Source organism: Besnoitia besnoiti, chromosome VIII (assembly GCF_002563875.1).
Source record: "Besnoitia besnoiti strain Bb-Ger1 chromosome VIII, whole genome shotgun sequence".
NCBI classification, from domain to species: domain Eukaryota; phylum Apicomplexa; class Conoidasida; order Eucoccidiorida; family Sarcocystidae; genus Besnoitia; species Besnoitia besnoiti.
The window spans coordinates 2,139,377-2,155,574 of record NC_042363.1 but is presented as its reverse complement, the minus strand read 5'-3'; the positions used below and the strand labels follow the sequence as shown (position 1 = coordinate 2,155,574).

The window sequence follows — 16,198 nt, the reverse complement described above, 5'->3', positions numbered from 1 at the left end:
CGAGGGGACGATGCTCTTTCACGTGGGCAACGCGCGCGCGTCCTTTTCCCTGAAAATGACAGCGGTTTTCCTTTTTTCCCTGTCGTGTGTCTTTTCCATCTACGAGAGGAAGCTGGCAAGCTTAAAACCCAGCGTTCCTCGTGACAGCGACTCTCACGGCCGGGAAGGTGCTCCTATCGTGCCGTGGTCCGGTTTGTTGAGTTTACCCTGTAGGGGATTCCGCGTATCCCTTTGTCCCGGGGAGCTGGACTCTTCCATAAGCACTCTTCGCATATTCCGCCCCAGGACCTTTGCGCGTGCATTTCCCCCCAATCACGCTGGCATGAACCCCATGTTCCGCGACTTTCTTACTGGAATTCCGTGGCTCTGCGTGTCTGAGGACGCCGCTTCCAGTGTAGAAAGCGTGAGCGGGGTGGAGGTAACTGTCCTGTGGAGCCTGATGACTGGACGGCAAAAGAACGACGCCCACGTTTCCGAGCTAACGACGCTATCCCTCCACACGATGCAGTGATAGGGAGGACTGTCACCCTAGGTGGATACCAGTCTGGTTTGTTCTACATAGGAGGCGAGAGAGGACTCGAACCAGCCCCTCAGCAACTCTTCACACACCTCCCGCACAGGCAAACGACGCGAGAGCGGCATGGTATGCTCGCATCGCAACGTGCGTTTCACGCCGAGCTCTGTTCAAAAGCCGCCACTCGTTTATCTAACAGGCACGCGGAACGCTTGATGCCATGGCAGCAGTGCCCGCAGACGCGAGATGGCGGAGGCTGTACGGCGGCGCAGAACTCTTGTGTCTGCGTGGCGATGAGGAAAGACGCCGATCGCTATTGACCAAACTGCGCACGAGCTCTCCATCTCTATCGAGTTTCTGACCAGAATCTGGAAAGTGCGGATTCCAGTGCGGTGCCCGCTTGTAGTCAGCGTGGCTCACCTGGCTTCTCGCGGAGGCTACAGACCCCAAACTGAGTCGAAAAGCAATTTTTCACTAGCGACTTGTTGTTCGACGCACCCGCGAACCTACGTACGGCACTCCTTCCCCGTCACAACGACGGCCCGCTCACATACGAATCGTATGCAGTCAGACTGCAGCACAGAGAAGCTGACCCGTGACAACCCTGCTCCAACTCTCCGCAGTTCGCGTGGAGTTCGACGAGGACCGACCCCGTGCACGTTTGCTCATAAAGAAAGTATACCCGAAACCAGACCTTCCTTGAGCGACTCGCCGTGTGCTTCTATCATCGCGCAGGCAGGGAGTCTAACGGCGCGTCCGGACGCCCAAAGATGAGAGAGACTGCGTACATCCACGAAATGCTTTGACGAGGCACCGATGGACATGTGATGAGATCGTGCGGCGCCGCTGGAGGCTGCTATTTAAACGGGCGCTGGCAGCAAAAGCAGATGTGCGAAGCGGCAGGACGTGCGTATACACATGTGAGTAGTCTAGTGCACCAGCCCTGCAGGTCAAAGTAATTCGCGCCAGAGTGGTGACGCAGTGGCATTTTGCTGCGCTGCATGGCGAAGCACTGGCAACGAGAAACCACCGGCCTTTCCTCACCGTCGCTGGATATCCGCCGCGAGGCGACGTATCCGTAAGACCCCTCCGGCATCGCCGAAGAAGATGCTGCAAACAACCCGAGATGTCCCGGCTACTCCTGTGACGATGCAGATCGAAAGGGTGCCGAAATCCTCCCCCCCCCCCTCCGGAGCACTCCCGTCGCGCGGCCACGGCGCAGTTGCTCGAGTTCAAGCAACTCTTTACGTGAGAAAATGGTGAGACCTCACTTGCTCCGCCACCAGTCAAGGATGGATGGTCACAGGGGTATTCCACTGTTTCTGAGTGTACGACAGATGCGACGGGTAAGTCTGTGCCGCGATTCTGAGATGTCTTGCGGCGGCGTGGTGTCGACAGGTAGCGTCCGTCGTCGTTTTGCATGCAGCTCGGTTGGTTCGCGTGGCTGCATGCTTCCGTAGTCGGATTTCGGCGCACGACGCCCGGACCTGCGAACCTGACGTGTCTCCAAGTTTCGCGAAGCAGCATTTTCTCGTCCTCTCCTCACTTCATGAGGCAGAAGAGTGACTCGCCTGTTTCTTTCGTCCTCTCTTCGTCGGTGCCTTTTTGCACAAGAGCATCATCCCCTCGCATGTGGTCCCTGCGAGCTCACTCTGGCCTAATCGCTTCTTTCGTGTTCTACCCACTCCTGCTTGTTTTTTCCCGACAGTCCTTTCTTTGTTCCGGTTGTTCATTCCACGTTTTTGACCGCACTCCCTCCCCACTCAGCTTTGGCATCGCAGTGGAGGAACGCTGCCTTGCGAGTATTTTTTCTGAGTTCTTTCGTTGGGAACCGACACGGGGGCGTGCCAGTCTTCCAACTCACTCTGCGCCTCAGGGATATTCTAGTCCGCCGAAGCTGCCCCCTGCTTGAACCTTTTTCGGGCAGCAGGCAGGCGACCGCCGCGCATCCGATCCATGACGGCTTACCTGCTTTTCCATCCCCGCTGACTTCCCTCGAGGGATGGCGGGAGAGTCTGCCATTATGCGAGGCCGAGCCGTCTGCGTGTGGACTGTCACGACCACGGTCAAGCGTTTGTTGTTCTTCAAGCGGGCTACACCTTGATCAACTGATGTTCTTCGGGGCGCGGCTGCGTCCTACTCCTGCGTCGCAAAGCCGCCTTTGTTGAGCGCCGCCCTTGTATACACACAGAGCCGAGTTTGACCTCCCAGGCTTCGCCCGGCATTCGCTTTCATTCCATCTCTAGATCCTATAACCGTCGTAAGATACGCGGGGGGCAACAGGTTTTTTTTCGAATCCTTTCTGCGGTCACGCAGTACGCAGTGGATTTCGCTCCAGTGTCTCGGGTTTCGTCTGCCTCGAAGGACTCGCGGTTTTCGAGTTGCACCAGCAGCCGGCTTCCCCGTGCGCAGATCGGAGACGCTGCATCCTCTCCGGCGTTGACAAAATGGAAGATCCGTGGGAAGCAGACAGGCCCGGCGGGCACGGAGACGTTGCCTACGCCGCTGCAGGAGGCGAAAGTGTCGGAGTCGCCTCGCACTACGAGCCCGCCTCAAGAACTGCAGGCGCTTCGAACGCGGCTTTTTACTACGGCGGCGGAGAGGCGGCAGACCCGCAGGCGCGTCAGACCGACGTCTTCTTCCCCGAGGATGAAGACGAGGGAGAGCGTGGAGATGAAGCGGATCAAGGCCCAGTCGACCAGGACGCTTGCTGGGCGGTCGTGAGCTCTTTTTTTCACTCCCACGGCCTCGTCAATCAGCAGCTGGAGAGTTTCAACGACTTCGTGTCCTACAAAATCCAAGAAATCATCGATGAGCACCCTCCCATTGAAATCAGGTACGTTCGGCGATGCAAGGACAATGGACTGTGACATGCCTCTCCACGGTCAGACGGTCAGCCGGGGGCTACCAGTCGAAAAAGGCGTCTAGGGAATCTGCGCCTTTCCCCGCGTGCGCCACAGCCGCATTCGATGCGGTGCAGCGAAACTGAGTGCAGTGAAACGCCACCGAGGCGGTGCTCGCCTCGCTGCTCACGAGACTTTCGCCGCACATTTCAGCAGCTGCGCGGTGCTGGTTCGAGGCTGCAAGGCTCTTCCATCCGCGGCTTCAAAGCCGGCGGAGACGTCCAGGGCGGCGGCAGCCCCCCAGGAACTCGCGCGAGATAAAAGTTGCTGCCTTCTCAAAGCAGGACGAGCCTCCAGCGTGTCCCGGTCCGTCCCGTTTCCCGTTGGCTCTGCGCGCATTCAGCTGGCTGCTGCTGGCTCGTTGCGTCCTCTGCTCAGACCCACTCCGCAGTACCGCCCCGAGGAGGAGGTCGAGAGCAACGTCATTTACCGACTGAAGATGGACCAGCTTTCGCTGAATCGGCCGAGTGTCGAGGAGAAGGAAGGCATCTCGAAGCACCTGTGGCCTTACGAGGCGCGCACTCGAAACCTCACTTACTCCAGCCCTCTCTACGTCGACGTGGAGCAAACGACGTACACAGTGGACCCTGACACAGGCGTCGAGGTAGGCGGCAGTTCTTATTCGCCTTTAGCAGCGGCCGGTCGGTATGTGGCTCCAGCGTGCGTTCCGTCTCCCTCGAGACAGCCTGCGGCGCCCTGAGAGATCCCGGCTTTCTCCCTGCACTCGGTCTTTCTGTGTCCCCTGTGGGGTTGCCCGCGTCGTCAAGCTCAAACGCGGGCGATCCTGGAACGGCGGCGGACGCGCCGCAGGAAGCTTTTCGTGGAGCCGCTGACGGGCAACGCGCTGAGTACTCAGCAGCAGCTTTGCCTTGCCGCCGCGAGATCGCTTTGCATGCTTGCGTCGTTTTAGAGATCCGAGGCAGACGGAGGGAAGTGTTTTTGGCCCCGCTGCGCCTGTAGCGAGACTCCGGAGGGCGTCAGCGTCGTGGGAGGACCCGCAGGCCTCGTTGGCGTGTTTTTGTGGGTTTCTTCGTGGGTGCAGAGTCTCACGCGTCGAAAAATGTGTCTCCTCTTTACGTGTGTATCTCGCGTGCCTCGCCTCGCGCGAGCGGGCGCTGCGCACATCAGACGCCGTCGCCCGCCTCAAATGCGACAGTGGCGGCGTGGGGATTTTCCTTATCCCCATTGCGCTTTTCTCCGCGGCGGCGCCCGCGAGGTTTTTCCTGAACGGGCTGAAGCCGAGGCGTTCCGTGTTGCCGGCGACTCTATCTCGGTTGTCTGTTCAGCGCCTCGTGGATCAGGTCACTTACAGTCGAGTGCTCTTGGGCCGTATCCCCATGATGTTGAAGTCCGCGTACTGCTGGACAAAGGATCTTCCTGAGCACGACTTGGCAGACGTGGGCGAGTGCGCCTACGACCAGGGCGGGTACTTCATCATCAACGGAGGCGAAAAGGTAACCAAACGGTTTGCCAGTGTTCGCGGGAAGCCCCTCTCGCCCTCTCAACGATCGATTTCCGGCCGCTTGCCGGCGCCGGTTGCCCTATTTACCTCCGCCCCCACTCACGTCTAGGAAGAGCGCGGGTATCAGTGCCACCGCCACCTTCACTGTCGCCACCCTCCATATCCCTTTCTGCATATATATCTGTGTTTCTGTATATATATGTACCTGTATGTATATATGGATCCTAAACCCTAAACCCTATATGTGTGTATGCGCATGAAGGCCTGTGTACGCCGAGCGTTAACACGATATGCGTTCGCTGAGTTGCTCGGCGAACCGTCGGCGGTCTTGTTTCCCGTAGCCTTTCGCTCTGAGCCAACGCGCGGGGCGTACGTGAAGGCCGCGGGCTCCACTTTTTTTGCGCTGGGAAGGCTCGTCTGTGTGTCTGGGCAGGTCCTCGTGGCTCAAGAACGCATGGCATCGAACTTCGTCTACGTCTTCCAGAAGAAGCAGCCGTCCAAGTTCGGCTGGGTCGCGGAAGTCCGCAGTCAGAAAGAGGGCATGCAGGCGACCAGCGGGTTCGCGGTCAAGAAGCGGAGCCGGACTGGCGGCGAAGGCCGCGGTGGCAAAGGGGGGCGACCTGGGGGACAGATTGTGGCTGCCCTGCCCTATATTCGAACAGAAATTCCCATCGTCATTCTCTTTAGAGCGCTCGGGTAAGACATACAGAGACAGGCAACCCCCCGCGAGAGTCAGCACACGACAGAAGACACCACCCGGCATCAGCTGCAACGCGCCTCCAAGCGACTGCAGCCCATTACCAAAGTGTAGGTCGCGTGCCTCCATCTGTCGAGGTTTGCCGAGCTGCCTTCTTCTTTCCTCTTCCCTTGCCGTGCACCTAATTCCATGTCCACGTGAAAGGATTCGTGTATGCGCGAAAGAGTAGGCAGCGGGTTGTCGCGTGCGGTCCGTTTGTCTTCTCCGCTAGCTGGTTTCCGCTTTTCGGCGACGGGCGACGACGGGAGGCGTGCAGTTCGTGTGTGTTCTGTGTGCTGCGGCCGCCGCAGATGCATCTCGGACCGCGACATTCTGTTGCGCGTGGCGTACGACCTGAAGGACCCGCAGCTGATTGCGTTGATGAAGCCTTCGCTGGAGGAGGGCTTCGACTACAGCACGCAAGACGTCTGTCTGGACTTCATCGGGAAGCGCGGACCGACTGTCGGCGCCCAGCGCGAGAAGCGCATTCAGTACGCGCGCGAGCTGCTCCGGAAGGAAGTCCTGCCGCACGTCGGCACGGAGGCGGGCTGCGAGAACAAGAAAGCGTTCTTCATCGGCTACATGGTGCACCGCCTGCTGCTCGCCGACTTGGGTCGAATCAACCAAGACGACCGCGACCACTTTGGCAAGAAACGCCTCGACATGGCTGGCCCTCTCATCGCCGCCAGCTTCGGCACGCTCTACCGCAAAATGATCAAAGACGTCAGACGCATCCTGCAGAGACAGGTGCGTGCGGCCGCAGGGAGCCCCCGCCTCGAGCGTCCGGTGCTCTCGCCCTCAGGCACTCCGTAGCGACAGCCGAGGCGACGCAGACAGCACGAGGGCGCAGCAGCGCGCGGGCGGAGAGTTTCGGCGGCGAGCGCGGTCTCGGCGCCCTTGCGCGTGGCGCGGAGAAGAGGCCGAGACGTGCGTCTGCGCGGGTTTCACGCCTCTGCGGGCGTCCTTTTCGCGGGCGATTCAGGGCGTAGGCTCTACGGTTGGCTGTCGCGGAGGCGCGTGGGCGCGGCAGTTGGCGACGGGGTCGGTGGGTCGGAGTGTTTCTGGCTGGCTGGCGCGGTGTCCCGCTGCGGCTCACTCGCGTGTCTGTTAGCTGCGCGTGCGCGGCCTGTGTGCCTTCGCGCTCAGGTTGACCACGGCAAGTCGTTCGACGTGGCGGGCGCGATTCGCAGTGCCTCGCAGATCACGCAGGGGCTGCAGTACCAGATTGCGACGGGCAACTGGGGGAAGGACAAGGAAGGGAAGATCGTGCGCACGGGAGTCGCGCAGGTGCTCAATCGGCTGACCTTCGCCTCGGCGCTCTCGCATCTGAGACGCCTCAACACGCCGCTCGGCCGCGAAGGAAAGATGGCGAAGCCCCGCCAACTCCACAACACACACTGGGGAATGATCTGCCCCGCAGAGACCCCAGAAGGTCAGGCCGTCGGCCTCGTCAAGAACCTCGCGCTCATGTCTGACATCAGCGTCGGCAGCGCGACCAACACAGTCCACGAATTCCTTGTGGTACGCGCGCCGAGTCGCCAGCCGCCTCGATGAATCCCAAAAAGCCGCTGCAGAGAAGAAAGTGACGTCTCCCCGTAGTCCTGCGCCCACGCCGCTGCTCTCGCGCACTCCAGACTCATCACAGCGCACGACCCCCCGTGCGCGTGTCGTATCTATCCTCCCCCCCGCCCGTCTGCCCCTCTCCCCGCGTATGAGTATTTAGACGCACACACATCTGCTCGTCAATTCGCGCATCTGTATTTGTGGTCTGTGTACCAGGGGCGAGCATGTTTTTCTTCAGGCGGACCGTGCGCCGGCGGTGGCGCAGAAGCGAACAGAGTTTTGCCCCTTTCCGTCGAAATTAGTTTCTGTGTGCAGATCTGTGTTGATGCGTGGGCGTATGTCTCGGAGTGATGGTCGGGCGGAGATGTTGTTGCGTCATCCCGCGGCGTGGTTCTGCTGTTGTCCACCTTGTATGTCCAGGAGTGGGGCCTGGATCCCCTGGAGGAAATGACGCCGGACGTGATCAAGGAGCGCGTGAAAGTCTTTGTTAATGGAAGCTGGGTCGGGTGCTTCGATGAAGCCGACGTGCTCTGCCAGACGCTGCGTCAGCTCCGGCGCCGCTGCGACATTTCGAGCGAAACCTCCATCGTCCGCGACCTCGTGAACAGAGTAAGAAACGCAGGAAGCGCCTCGAAACGCCAGTTCCCTTGAGCTGCCGGGGCGCGCCGAGGCGTCTCTTCTATGCCACTCAGGGGTGTAGGGGCTTCGTTCACTCCTTTCGAGGCCGGATTGACGACGAGAGAGCTCAGAAACATCTTTTTTTTTGGTGCTTCGCGATGTGAATGGTCCTTTGCATTCTGCCCTCTCCCGCTCTTGTCGTGTCCTTTGTGCCTCCATTTCTCCGCGCTGCGGAGGGGGACTCCCCGATGCCAAGTGGATAGAGTTTCAGCGTGCAAGACCCAGTTGTTGTTTTCGCGCGTCCACAGGAAGTGAAGATCTTCACAGACGCTGGACGCGCCATGCGGCCGCTCTTCGTTGTCGACGAGGTACGTGGCGATTCCCTTTCACCTCCACCTTGCGCCGGTTCCCACGGGAATCCCTCATATATATATATATATATAGATACATCTTTCATACGCATTTACATATATATATATATATATATATATGTATATGTGCGTCCTTGCCTTAGTAGGAGCGGCGTTTTCTCCCTCGTGTCAGACGTTCTCTCTTGGCTCTCTCTGGAGCTCAGGGACAGTCTGGACTTTGGCGGTCATGCTGACAGCTTTAGTGTATTTACCAAGTCACACAAGCACTGCATGCATATATATATATATATATATATATGTAGTTGTGTGCCTACGTGATGCCTACGCGCCCGTGCGGGTTCGTGGGCGGTGGCGGGTGGAAAGTACGCCGTTTCCTCGCAGCGACGCCTGCCGCTTCGAGAGGGAGAGGGGCGATCGCGCCTCACTTTTTGGCGCGCTGCGTTGTTTTCACAGAATACGCGCGATCTCGTGATGAGGCGTTGTCACCTGGAGGAGCTGCAGCGACGAGGCAAGGATGAGAAGAGCTGGGGCTACCTCATGGAGAAGGGTATCATCGAGTTCGTGGACTGCGAAGAAGAAGAGACGTGCATGATTGCAATGTTTGTCGAGGACATCCGCAGCGAGAAGAGGTAAGGAACCGCAGTGCCTTCGCATCTGAGCCACTTCATCCCTCCACAGAGAGCCGCGCGTTGCAGCGGAAAGAAAGAAAGAGGAAGAGTCGACGGCAGAAGGGGGCGGCCGATGCCGGCGTTGGCGTCTGAGAAACAGTTCTTCTTGCAGACGAGAATGACGGCGGTGTGTGTCTACAAGGGCGCACAGCGTCTTTCTCGCGCGGCCGTGGCGAGCTGGTCTGAGGCTTGTTCTTGTTCGCTCGGCGGCATCTGGTGGGGGTCGTTGTGGCTGGGATCCAGTCACGGCCGGGGGGGGGAGGGAAGGGTTTCGGGGAAGGGAAACGAGATTCGCGTTTCGCTCGCTGGATGGGCGATGCGGCTCATGCGTTGAGCGCCGGCTCGGAATTTGCGTGTGTGTTTCGTCTGTTTGTTCAGGCAGGCCTTTCCGTACACGCACTGCGAGATCCATCCGTCCTTGATTCTGGGCGTCTGCGCGAGCATCATTCCCTTCCCAGATCACAATCAGTCGCCGCGTAACGTCTACCAGTCGGCTATGGGCAAACAGGCGATGGGTGTGTACACGTCGTCCTTCAATCATCGCATGGACACGCTGGCGCATTTGCTCTACTACCCGCAGAAGCCGCTAGTGTGCACGAGGGCGATGGAGTTTCTGCGCTTCCGCGAGCTGCCTGCCGGCATCAACACAATTGTCGCCATTCTCTGCTACTCGGGCTACAACCAAGAAGATAGTCTGATCATGTCCCAGTCGAGCATTGACCGCGGCCTGTTCAGATCCGTCTTCTACCGGACCTACTGCAGCGAAGAGAGACAGCAAGGAAGCTTGATGGTGGAGAGCTTCGAGCCGCCAAACATTGAATACGTCCAGGGCATGAAGCGAGGCGACTACTCCAAGCTCGACGCAGACGGCCTCGTCGAGCCTGGCAGCCGCGTTCTTGGGGACGATGTCATTATCGGGAAGGTAGGCGCACACGCGGAAAAAACAAAACTTGCGCTTTTGCGCATGCGTGCGTCTCTGCTGCGCACAGCTTTTGTAGGTCTTCGAAGGGGGCGGAGAAGAAGCTGCAGCCCGGTCAAACCGCGCGGGCAGAGGCCTGCGGCCGCCCGCGATCTAGGGGAGATGAGTTTTCCACAAACCGCCGGACAAGAGAGCTGGCTGGGGGCTTGCAGGAAGAAAGGACGCCAAGACGGCTACCCGCAGAGAAGTGTTTCTCCATCGATCTTCTGCGCACGTGCCCCCGGCTGCTTGTGTCGCGCTGTCGCGCGGCGCGGCGACGGGCGCCCTCGTTTTTCACCTTTCTGCATTGTCACTCTCCCGCGTTTTTGCGCAGACTTCGCCGATCTTTGACGACGACAACGGGCCAGGGGGAGCTCCGGGGGGAGCAGTAGCCTCGCCTTTCGCGAAACGCAAGCGTGATTGCTCCCTCTGTCTACGTTCGTCTGAAACGGGTGAGGCCGCCGCAACATGCAGGGGGGTCGGCGGGGGAGAGCGAGGTGATGTGTTTCTGTGGCGCTAACGACGGAGGCGGCGGAGAATCAACTGAGACGTCTTTTGCTACACGACATCCGGCTCTTTCGAGATCCTCCTGTGCTCGTCGGACACACAACTAACTCACTCGCCAACAGTCGTGCGCACGTGGACCAGCCCCTCTATGCATGCATATTGGTCCGTGCGACTATGCAAACAGCGTGTATTTCTTTGTGTTTGCATTCGCGAGTCGCGCCTTTTCTGCCGATGAGGCACGGCTGGTTTTTCGCCATTGCCTCGACAGGAGTTCACGCGATGAGAGGCCGCGCGGAGAGCAGAGCTTCGCCCGACGCGGATCTGCGCGTGCGCATCCGTTTTCTGCCGGCGTATGTGAGGGTTTCGACTGGCGTCTGATGCCCTCGACGGTCAGACGTGCGCGTTGGGCTTTGCGAGAGCCTGCGGCTCTTGCGCGCTTGAAGCGCAGCCATCCCAGCTCTTCGCCGGTTCTTTCCCATTTTTTCTGTGTGTTTGGCGTGGCTGTGTGTGCCGGTCTGCAGGCGTCGTCGACCAGGTGATGCTGTCGGTCAACAGCCGCGGCAGTCGCTTCACCAAGGTCAAAGTGCGTAGTGTGCGCATCCCGCAGACAGGAGACAAATTCGCTTCGCGACACGGACAGAAGGGAACTATCGGAATCTCTTACCGCACCGAAGACATGCCTTTCAACGAGGTGAGGCTGCTTCTGCAGTAGGCAGGAGGGAGAGTCGGTGATGCACGCAACTGGGCAAGCGTAGGGGACGCCGCAAATTGCGTCTCACGGGGCAGCCAGGCTTGCGAAACAGGCAGTTTTGAGCTCTGCGCAGGGTGGTGTCTTCCTGTTGCGTGTCGGTGGCATGCGACCTGCGTGGCGCTGCCGCGAAGCTCGTAGGGCTGGTGCCCCCGGAAGGCAGCAGTCGGCGAGGAGTTGAGTGTGTAGAGGCACGGTGCGTGCTCGATTTCCGCCGCGAGGTCGGCGCAGTTACGCATTTCACACCCACGCTTCTGTGACGAGCGTAAAAGCGAACGCGTGTGGAAAACAAAAAAAAAAACGCTTGTTCATGCGTGCCTGCCTCCCCTTGCTCTCCCCCCCCCCTCCCGCCCCCGCCCTCTGCCCTCAGGAAGGTATCACGCCGGACCTCATCATGAACCCGCATGCGGTGCCGTCGCGAATGACAATCGGGCACTTGGTCGAATGTCTGCTGGGGAAGACCGCTGCGATTTTCGGCGGCGAAGGCGACGCCACGCCGTTCAACGGGGTAAGCACGCGCGCATCCTTCTGGCTTCGAGTCGGGAAGCCAGTCTACAGGCGGCACATCTTATCCTCTCGCAGGTGTGTGTCTCAGTGTCTGCCAAGTCGCTGTCGCGACTTGCACGAGTGCAAAAAACAGACGCGGCGGGCGGCGGGGGGGGGCGGGGGGGTCGGGGACGGCTGTGTCGCTCTAGGGACTGCGGACAGCGCAGGGTGACCGGTTGAATCTCGGTTCGTCGATCGTTCCAGCTCGATGAAGCTGCATCGGCGGCATGATTATCCGCGCGCTCAGCTGCCGCCTATACAGTTGTGCTGAAGCCCTATCCTCGTGTGGCGGGGCGGGGGGGGGAAGGGCCGAGGTGAAGCCCCACAGGCGGACGGTCTGAGAGGAGGGGGGTTTTTGGCCGTTCTGCGAGGCCTTGCCTTTCGAGCTGCGCGCTTTGACCTCTTGGCCGCGACTTCGTAAGAGTGAGTGTGGCGTTTCTAGGGCCCTCCGGCTGGAGCTGGACGTGTTCTTCTTCGTTTTGTCTGCGTTTTTTGTGCGCGTGTCTCGCGCAGTACGCGGTGCTGGACATCTCGAACCGTCTGCACTCGCTGGGCTACGAGCGGTTCGGGAACGAGCGGCTGTATCACGGTCACACAGGTCGGCATCTACCTTCGCTGGTGTTTTTCGGGCCGACTTACTACCAGCGCCTGAAGCACATGGTAGACGACAAGATTCACGCGCGTGCGCGCGGCCCTGTGACGATGTTGACTCGCCAGCCCATGGAGGGTAAGAGTCGCGAAGGCGGCCTGCGCTTCGGCGAAATGGAGCGCGACTGCATGATCAGCCACGGCGCCGCGCACATGCTGAAGGAGCGCCTCTTCGAGCAAAGCGACGCGTACCGAGTCCACGTCTGCGACATCTGCGGCTTGGTCTGCACCGCAGACCTCTCCAGAGGCAACTTCGAGTGCAAACTCTGCGACAACAAATCCCGAATCTCACAAATCTGCATCCCCTATGCCTGCAAGCTCCTCCTTCAGGAGCTCATGACCATGTGCATCTATCCGAGACTGGTCCTACAGGTTGCGTGAACACCGACAGAGCGATGTCGGGCGAGGTCCAGGGAGGGGGGAGGGGGGGGAGGGGCTTCTCCTGCTCTTTGGAGTGTCTGGTCTACTGTCCTCATGAGCTCACACCTACTGTGCGTTGCGTCTACACACACATGAAAGCCACGCGTGATAACTTTTCACGCATCGCCCACCTCGAGGCATCTGAAACTCGCGCTTGTCCTTCCGTCTTGCTGCATCGAGTCCGGGTGTCTCCTGAAGCGACTTCTTTTCTGTGAGCCGAGCGCCTCTGAAGAGAACTAGTTTAACTCGTTTCTGTGCTCAGCTCGAGCATCTGCAATATCACCACGTGCGCAACGTCGCCGCTATCCAAGGCGGGGCGGAAGCGTAGCTGTACGCATCTAGATGTGAATACGGGCCTATGTGCCAGACACTTTAGTGCGCGGCTCGCGAAGGTACGCGAAGGCGTAAATCACGCCCTGCGGCGCGGCCAGGTCGGGCGGATTCGGGAGTCGATCCAGGTTTCGATAGACGCGAAAGGTTTCCTTCTTTGCTGGGAAATAACGCGTGCATCCGAAAAATGCAGGCGCGATCAAGAATTACTGCGGTGGAAACGCCAGCCAATGTTGCGTCTAACCACTCGCAGCTCTCGTCAGCGAGACAGGCTCTCGCCCCTCTTGAGACGGATGTTCACGCAATAACTAAAAATCATTCTAGAAAGAACCTGCTTGGAACTGCAGCGCCGTCACCAATAGGTCGTCTTGCTGCGCTTTCGGGCCTCTGCCTTTTTTCCCCCCTCCTTGTGTACGGGGAACACCGAGTCATCATCATGAGAAGGGAAGGGTGGCTCTTTCCGCCGGATAATGTCCACAATGAACAGCTGAGGCAGGTGGTCGCTGCGCAGATTCAGGAGTTGCTCTGCATGCGTCACGAAAGCACCGTTGCGCGGCAGCTCTGACTCAGATGGTGGGATGCTTGAGTTTGGCATGCAGATGGACAACCGATCCAGAAATCCAGTGTCACGGACGTCTTTCTTCGATTTCTCTGTGAGGCAGCGCTTTGTTACCTCAGCCATCTGCAGACGCGCACGCGAGAATAGGGATACTGGTCGATCAAACTGCATGCAAAGACTGTTTTCTCGCTCTTGGTATCATCCGGTGCACCCGTAGGTTGGTATGTGCGCCGCAGCGTGGAGTTTGCTGCACCGAGACTTTCGGCAGAGGGGGAAGGGGGGCCGACGCCTGTCGCAGCCTGGCTCTTTGCTCAGCAAATACACCAGGGGTGAACGAGTTTAGGGTACACAGCAGCTGACAGCACGCGCGCTACAAGACGGCGCCCTTCCCGCAGAGCTGCCTGCCACCCCGAACGCCTGCGCAGCGGGCGAGCGCTGACAAGGGTACAGCTACCCCCCTAAAGATTTCAGGGTCCTCTCGGAAGGGGCTATCTGTCTATTGTGAGCGCCCGCCACCGCTGAGGTTCCCTCACCTTCGCATCTTTTCCTGGGACGCAGCTTTTCTGCCACTTGAACGAGAAAGGCGCCGCGTAGCAGGCGGTCACAGTAGAGAATTTCCTTTGCAGCAGGGACTCGCGAAGGTCTCCCGCGCCCTCGTCGAAGTCGTCTGCGCCGCCGAGCGAGTCGGCCGCCCACAGAATCGGTGCAAAGCGGCTCTCCTTGTCTGCGCGTTCGTAGTCCGTCATGTACAGCAACTGGTGCGCGAGGACGCCTGACGAGGCACGCATTTGCCGCACGCGAAAAGATTTGCGAGGCCGCACGTGTGGGTGGATGTTAGACGCAGGACCTAACGTCCACCTCCACTGCGAGGTTGGGAGTGAATGTACCGTTTCATGGGATTGAGTTCTCCTCCACAACCTCCGCACGTAATCCAGCCAAAGCCGCTGCTCACGTATCCCATTTTAGTAAGTGTAACATGGAGTCTAGCTTCAGTCGTTATCTGATTGAGATTGCATGCCTAGTGACTTGTACTAGGATTCTAATTAATGGGAGCACATGACACCGCCATTGGAAGCGAAGTCCGGTTTTAGCAGCGGGGAACAAACGGCTTCCCGCCGCTTGTTCTGCGACCTTCCCATGGGAGAAATCTCTATGTACTCCTGTGTCACACTGACAGATTGTATTTCTGATACAGGGCGAAGCTGCAGCAGCAACGGTTCACTCCAACAAAAGCGACCACAGCTTACTCTCCTCCGGCGGCGTTGGGGGCAGGTCGAAGAGGTCACAGTACGCAGATTCATCCTTGAGATTATCGACGGTATCTTGGGCGGACTGAGCAGAGAGTCTGGAGTTGTAGTCTCCCAGAACGTAAACGCCTGCAGCGAAGTATTCCAGGCCTGAAAGAAAGCGAGACGCAAAGCAGCAAATAGTGACTCAGTGCGGTCGCCGCAAGCCCTCCCACAATCCACTGTGCGGGGGAGATGGGTTTCGCCCATGCCACGAGGCTCGAGAGGAATTGTCAAGCACCGCACGCAGACTATGAAAGCAGAGCTTGCCACCCCCCTTCCCTTCACAGTATCCTTGCTGAAAATGTTTTTGGCGACAGCACTGCCCGAAGTCGGCCCACAGCGGGCTACTACGGAGCCCTACAGCGGCAGCTTTCTCAGTTACCTTTTCCCCGTTCTCTGCTGGGTACGCACTCATCAACGACCTCATCGAGCACATCTGACAGGAACTTGCTTTGTCCTTTCTTGGTGGGAAGGTGGACACCGACCGCCAGGAATCTGCCCAGGTTGTTCAGCTTCAAGGAAACCGCCACGAAGCCCTTCTCACGCAGGTGGAAGGACCACGAGCAAGTTCGCGTCTTCTGCGGATCGATGACACCTTCTCGAACAATGGTGTAAATCGCTTGCCGGTTGGCTCGCCAGCCCTGGGCGTGCGCCTTCGTTCCAATCACAGTGGAAAGTTCCTTGAACTTTGACTCTCGGGAGCTCCACGTCCTATGCGTGCTTAAGGCGTTCAGTGCGCCAACTACTTTCCTGATGAACTTTTCATGTTGAGAATCACTTAAGTTATTCAACTCTTGAAATGCAACGACGAGCACGTCGACCTCGTCAACGTTAGCTCTGTTTTCCCCGCCTGGAATAAAGGATTGAACGATCTCAAACGCCGTAGGCGACAAGAATTCGGCGTTCCTGGAAGGCAGCGAAGATTCGCAGACACCGGGATGGATTAGGTCGACTTGTGTTTTCTACGTTAACCCAAAATACTCGGCTTTGTAGATGCTAGCTTCCTTCAACGTGCTCGGCGCGGCTGAGTCAGAAGCACGTGGGATGCTGCGCGTTGGACAGATCCTCAGTCCCGCTGCTAGGAAAATCGGGAAACGAAAAACGGCTCACCACTGAAAGAAGGCAACGCGGGCTCTGTGAAATAGGTGCAGATTCTTCAGCATGTTTTGCCGAGCGTTCTCCCGCGCCTGTTTAAAATTCGCAACATGGGTATCGTAGGCCTCGCGGATGCCACTCAGTTGAGGACCGTGGCCTTCTTTCTTTTCGTATATTTTTGCTTCTGTGTGGGGCCCGCAAGGGAGCAGCTTGACCGGGTAACCTGGTGCAAGGTCAAACCTGCTCGGCTCGCCAGCCCACAT

The 16,198-nt window shown here is 58.8% G+C and overlaps 2 protein-coding genes across 2 annotated transcripts; one reads left to right on the top strand and one right to left on the bottom strand.

Annotated features, from left to right (window-relative positions):
* Nucleotides 1-2,961: 2,961 nt before the first annotated feature.
* Nucleotides 2,962-12,623, top strand: BESB_084240 (DNA-directed RNA polymerase II RPB2; the record flags this gene model as incomplete). The annotated part of the gene is made up of 14 exons (XM_029366774.1): nt 2,962-3,350; nt 3,796-4,021; nt 4,704-4,871; nt 5,313-5,575; nt 5,927-6,362; nt 6,762-7,136; nt 7,599-7,787; nt 8,105-8,164; nt 8,621-8,796; nt 9,214-9,757; nt 10,128-10,245; nt 10,822-10,991; nt 11,419-11,556; nt 12,108-12,623. The coding sequence occupies 14 exons, from the start codon at nt 2,962-2,964 to the stop codon at nt 12,621-12,623; spliced, it is 3,768 nt and encodes a 1,255-aa protein (XP_029217234.1).
* A 721-nt stretch (nt 12,624-13,344) lies between these two features.
* Nucleotides 13,345-16,198, bottom strand: BESB_084230 (uncharacterized protein; the record flags this gene model as incomplete). The annotated part of the gene is made up of 5 exons (XM_029366773.1): nt 13,345-13,674; nt 14,085-14,323; nt 14,799-14,948; nt 15,223-15,746; nt 15,951-16,198. 5 exons carry the CDS (start codon nt 16,196-16,198, stop codon nt 13,345-13,347), a joined length of 1,491 nt encoding a protein of 496 aa, XP_029217233.1.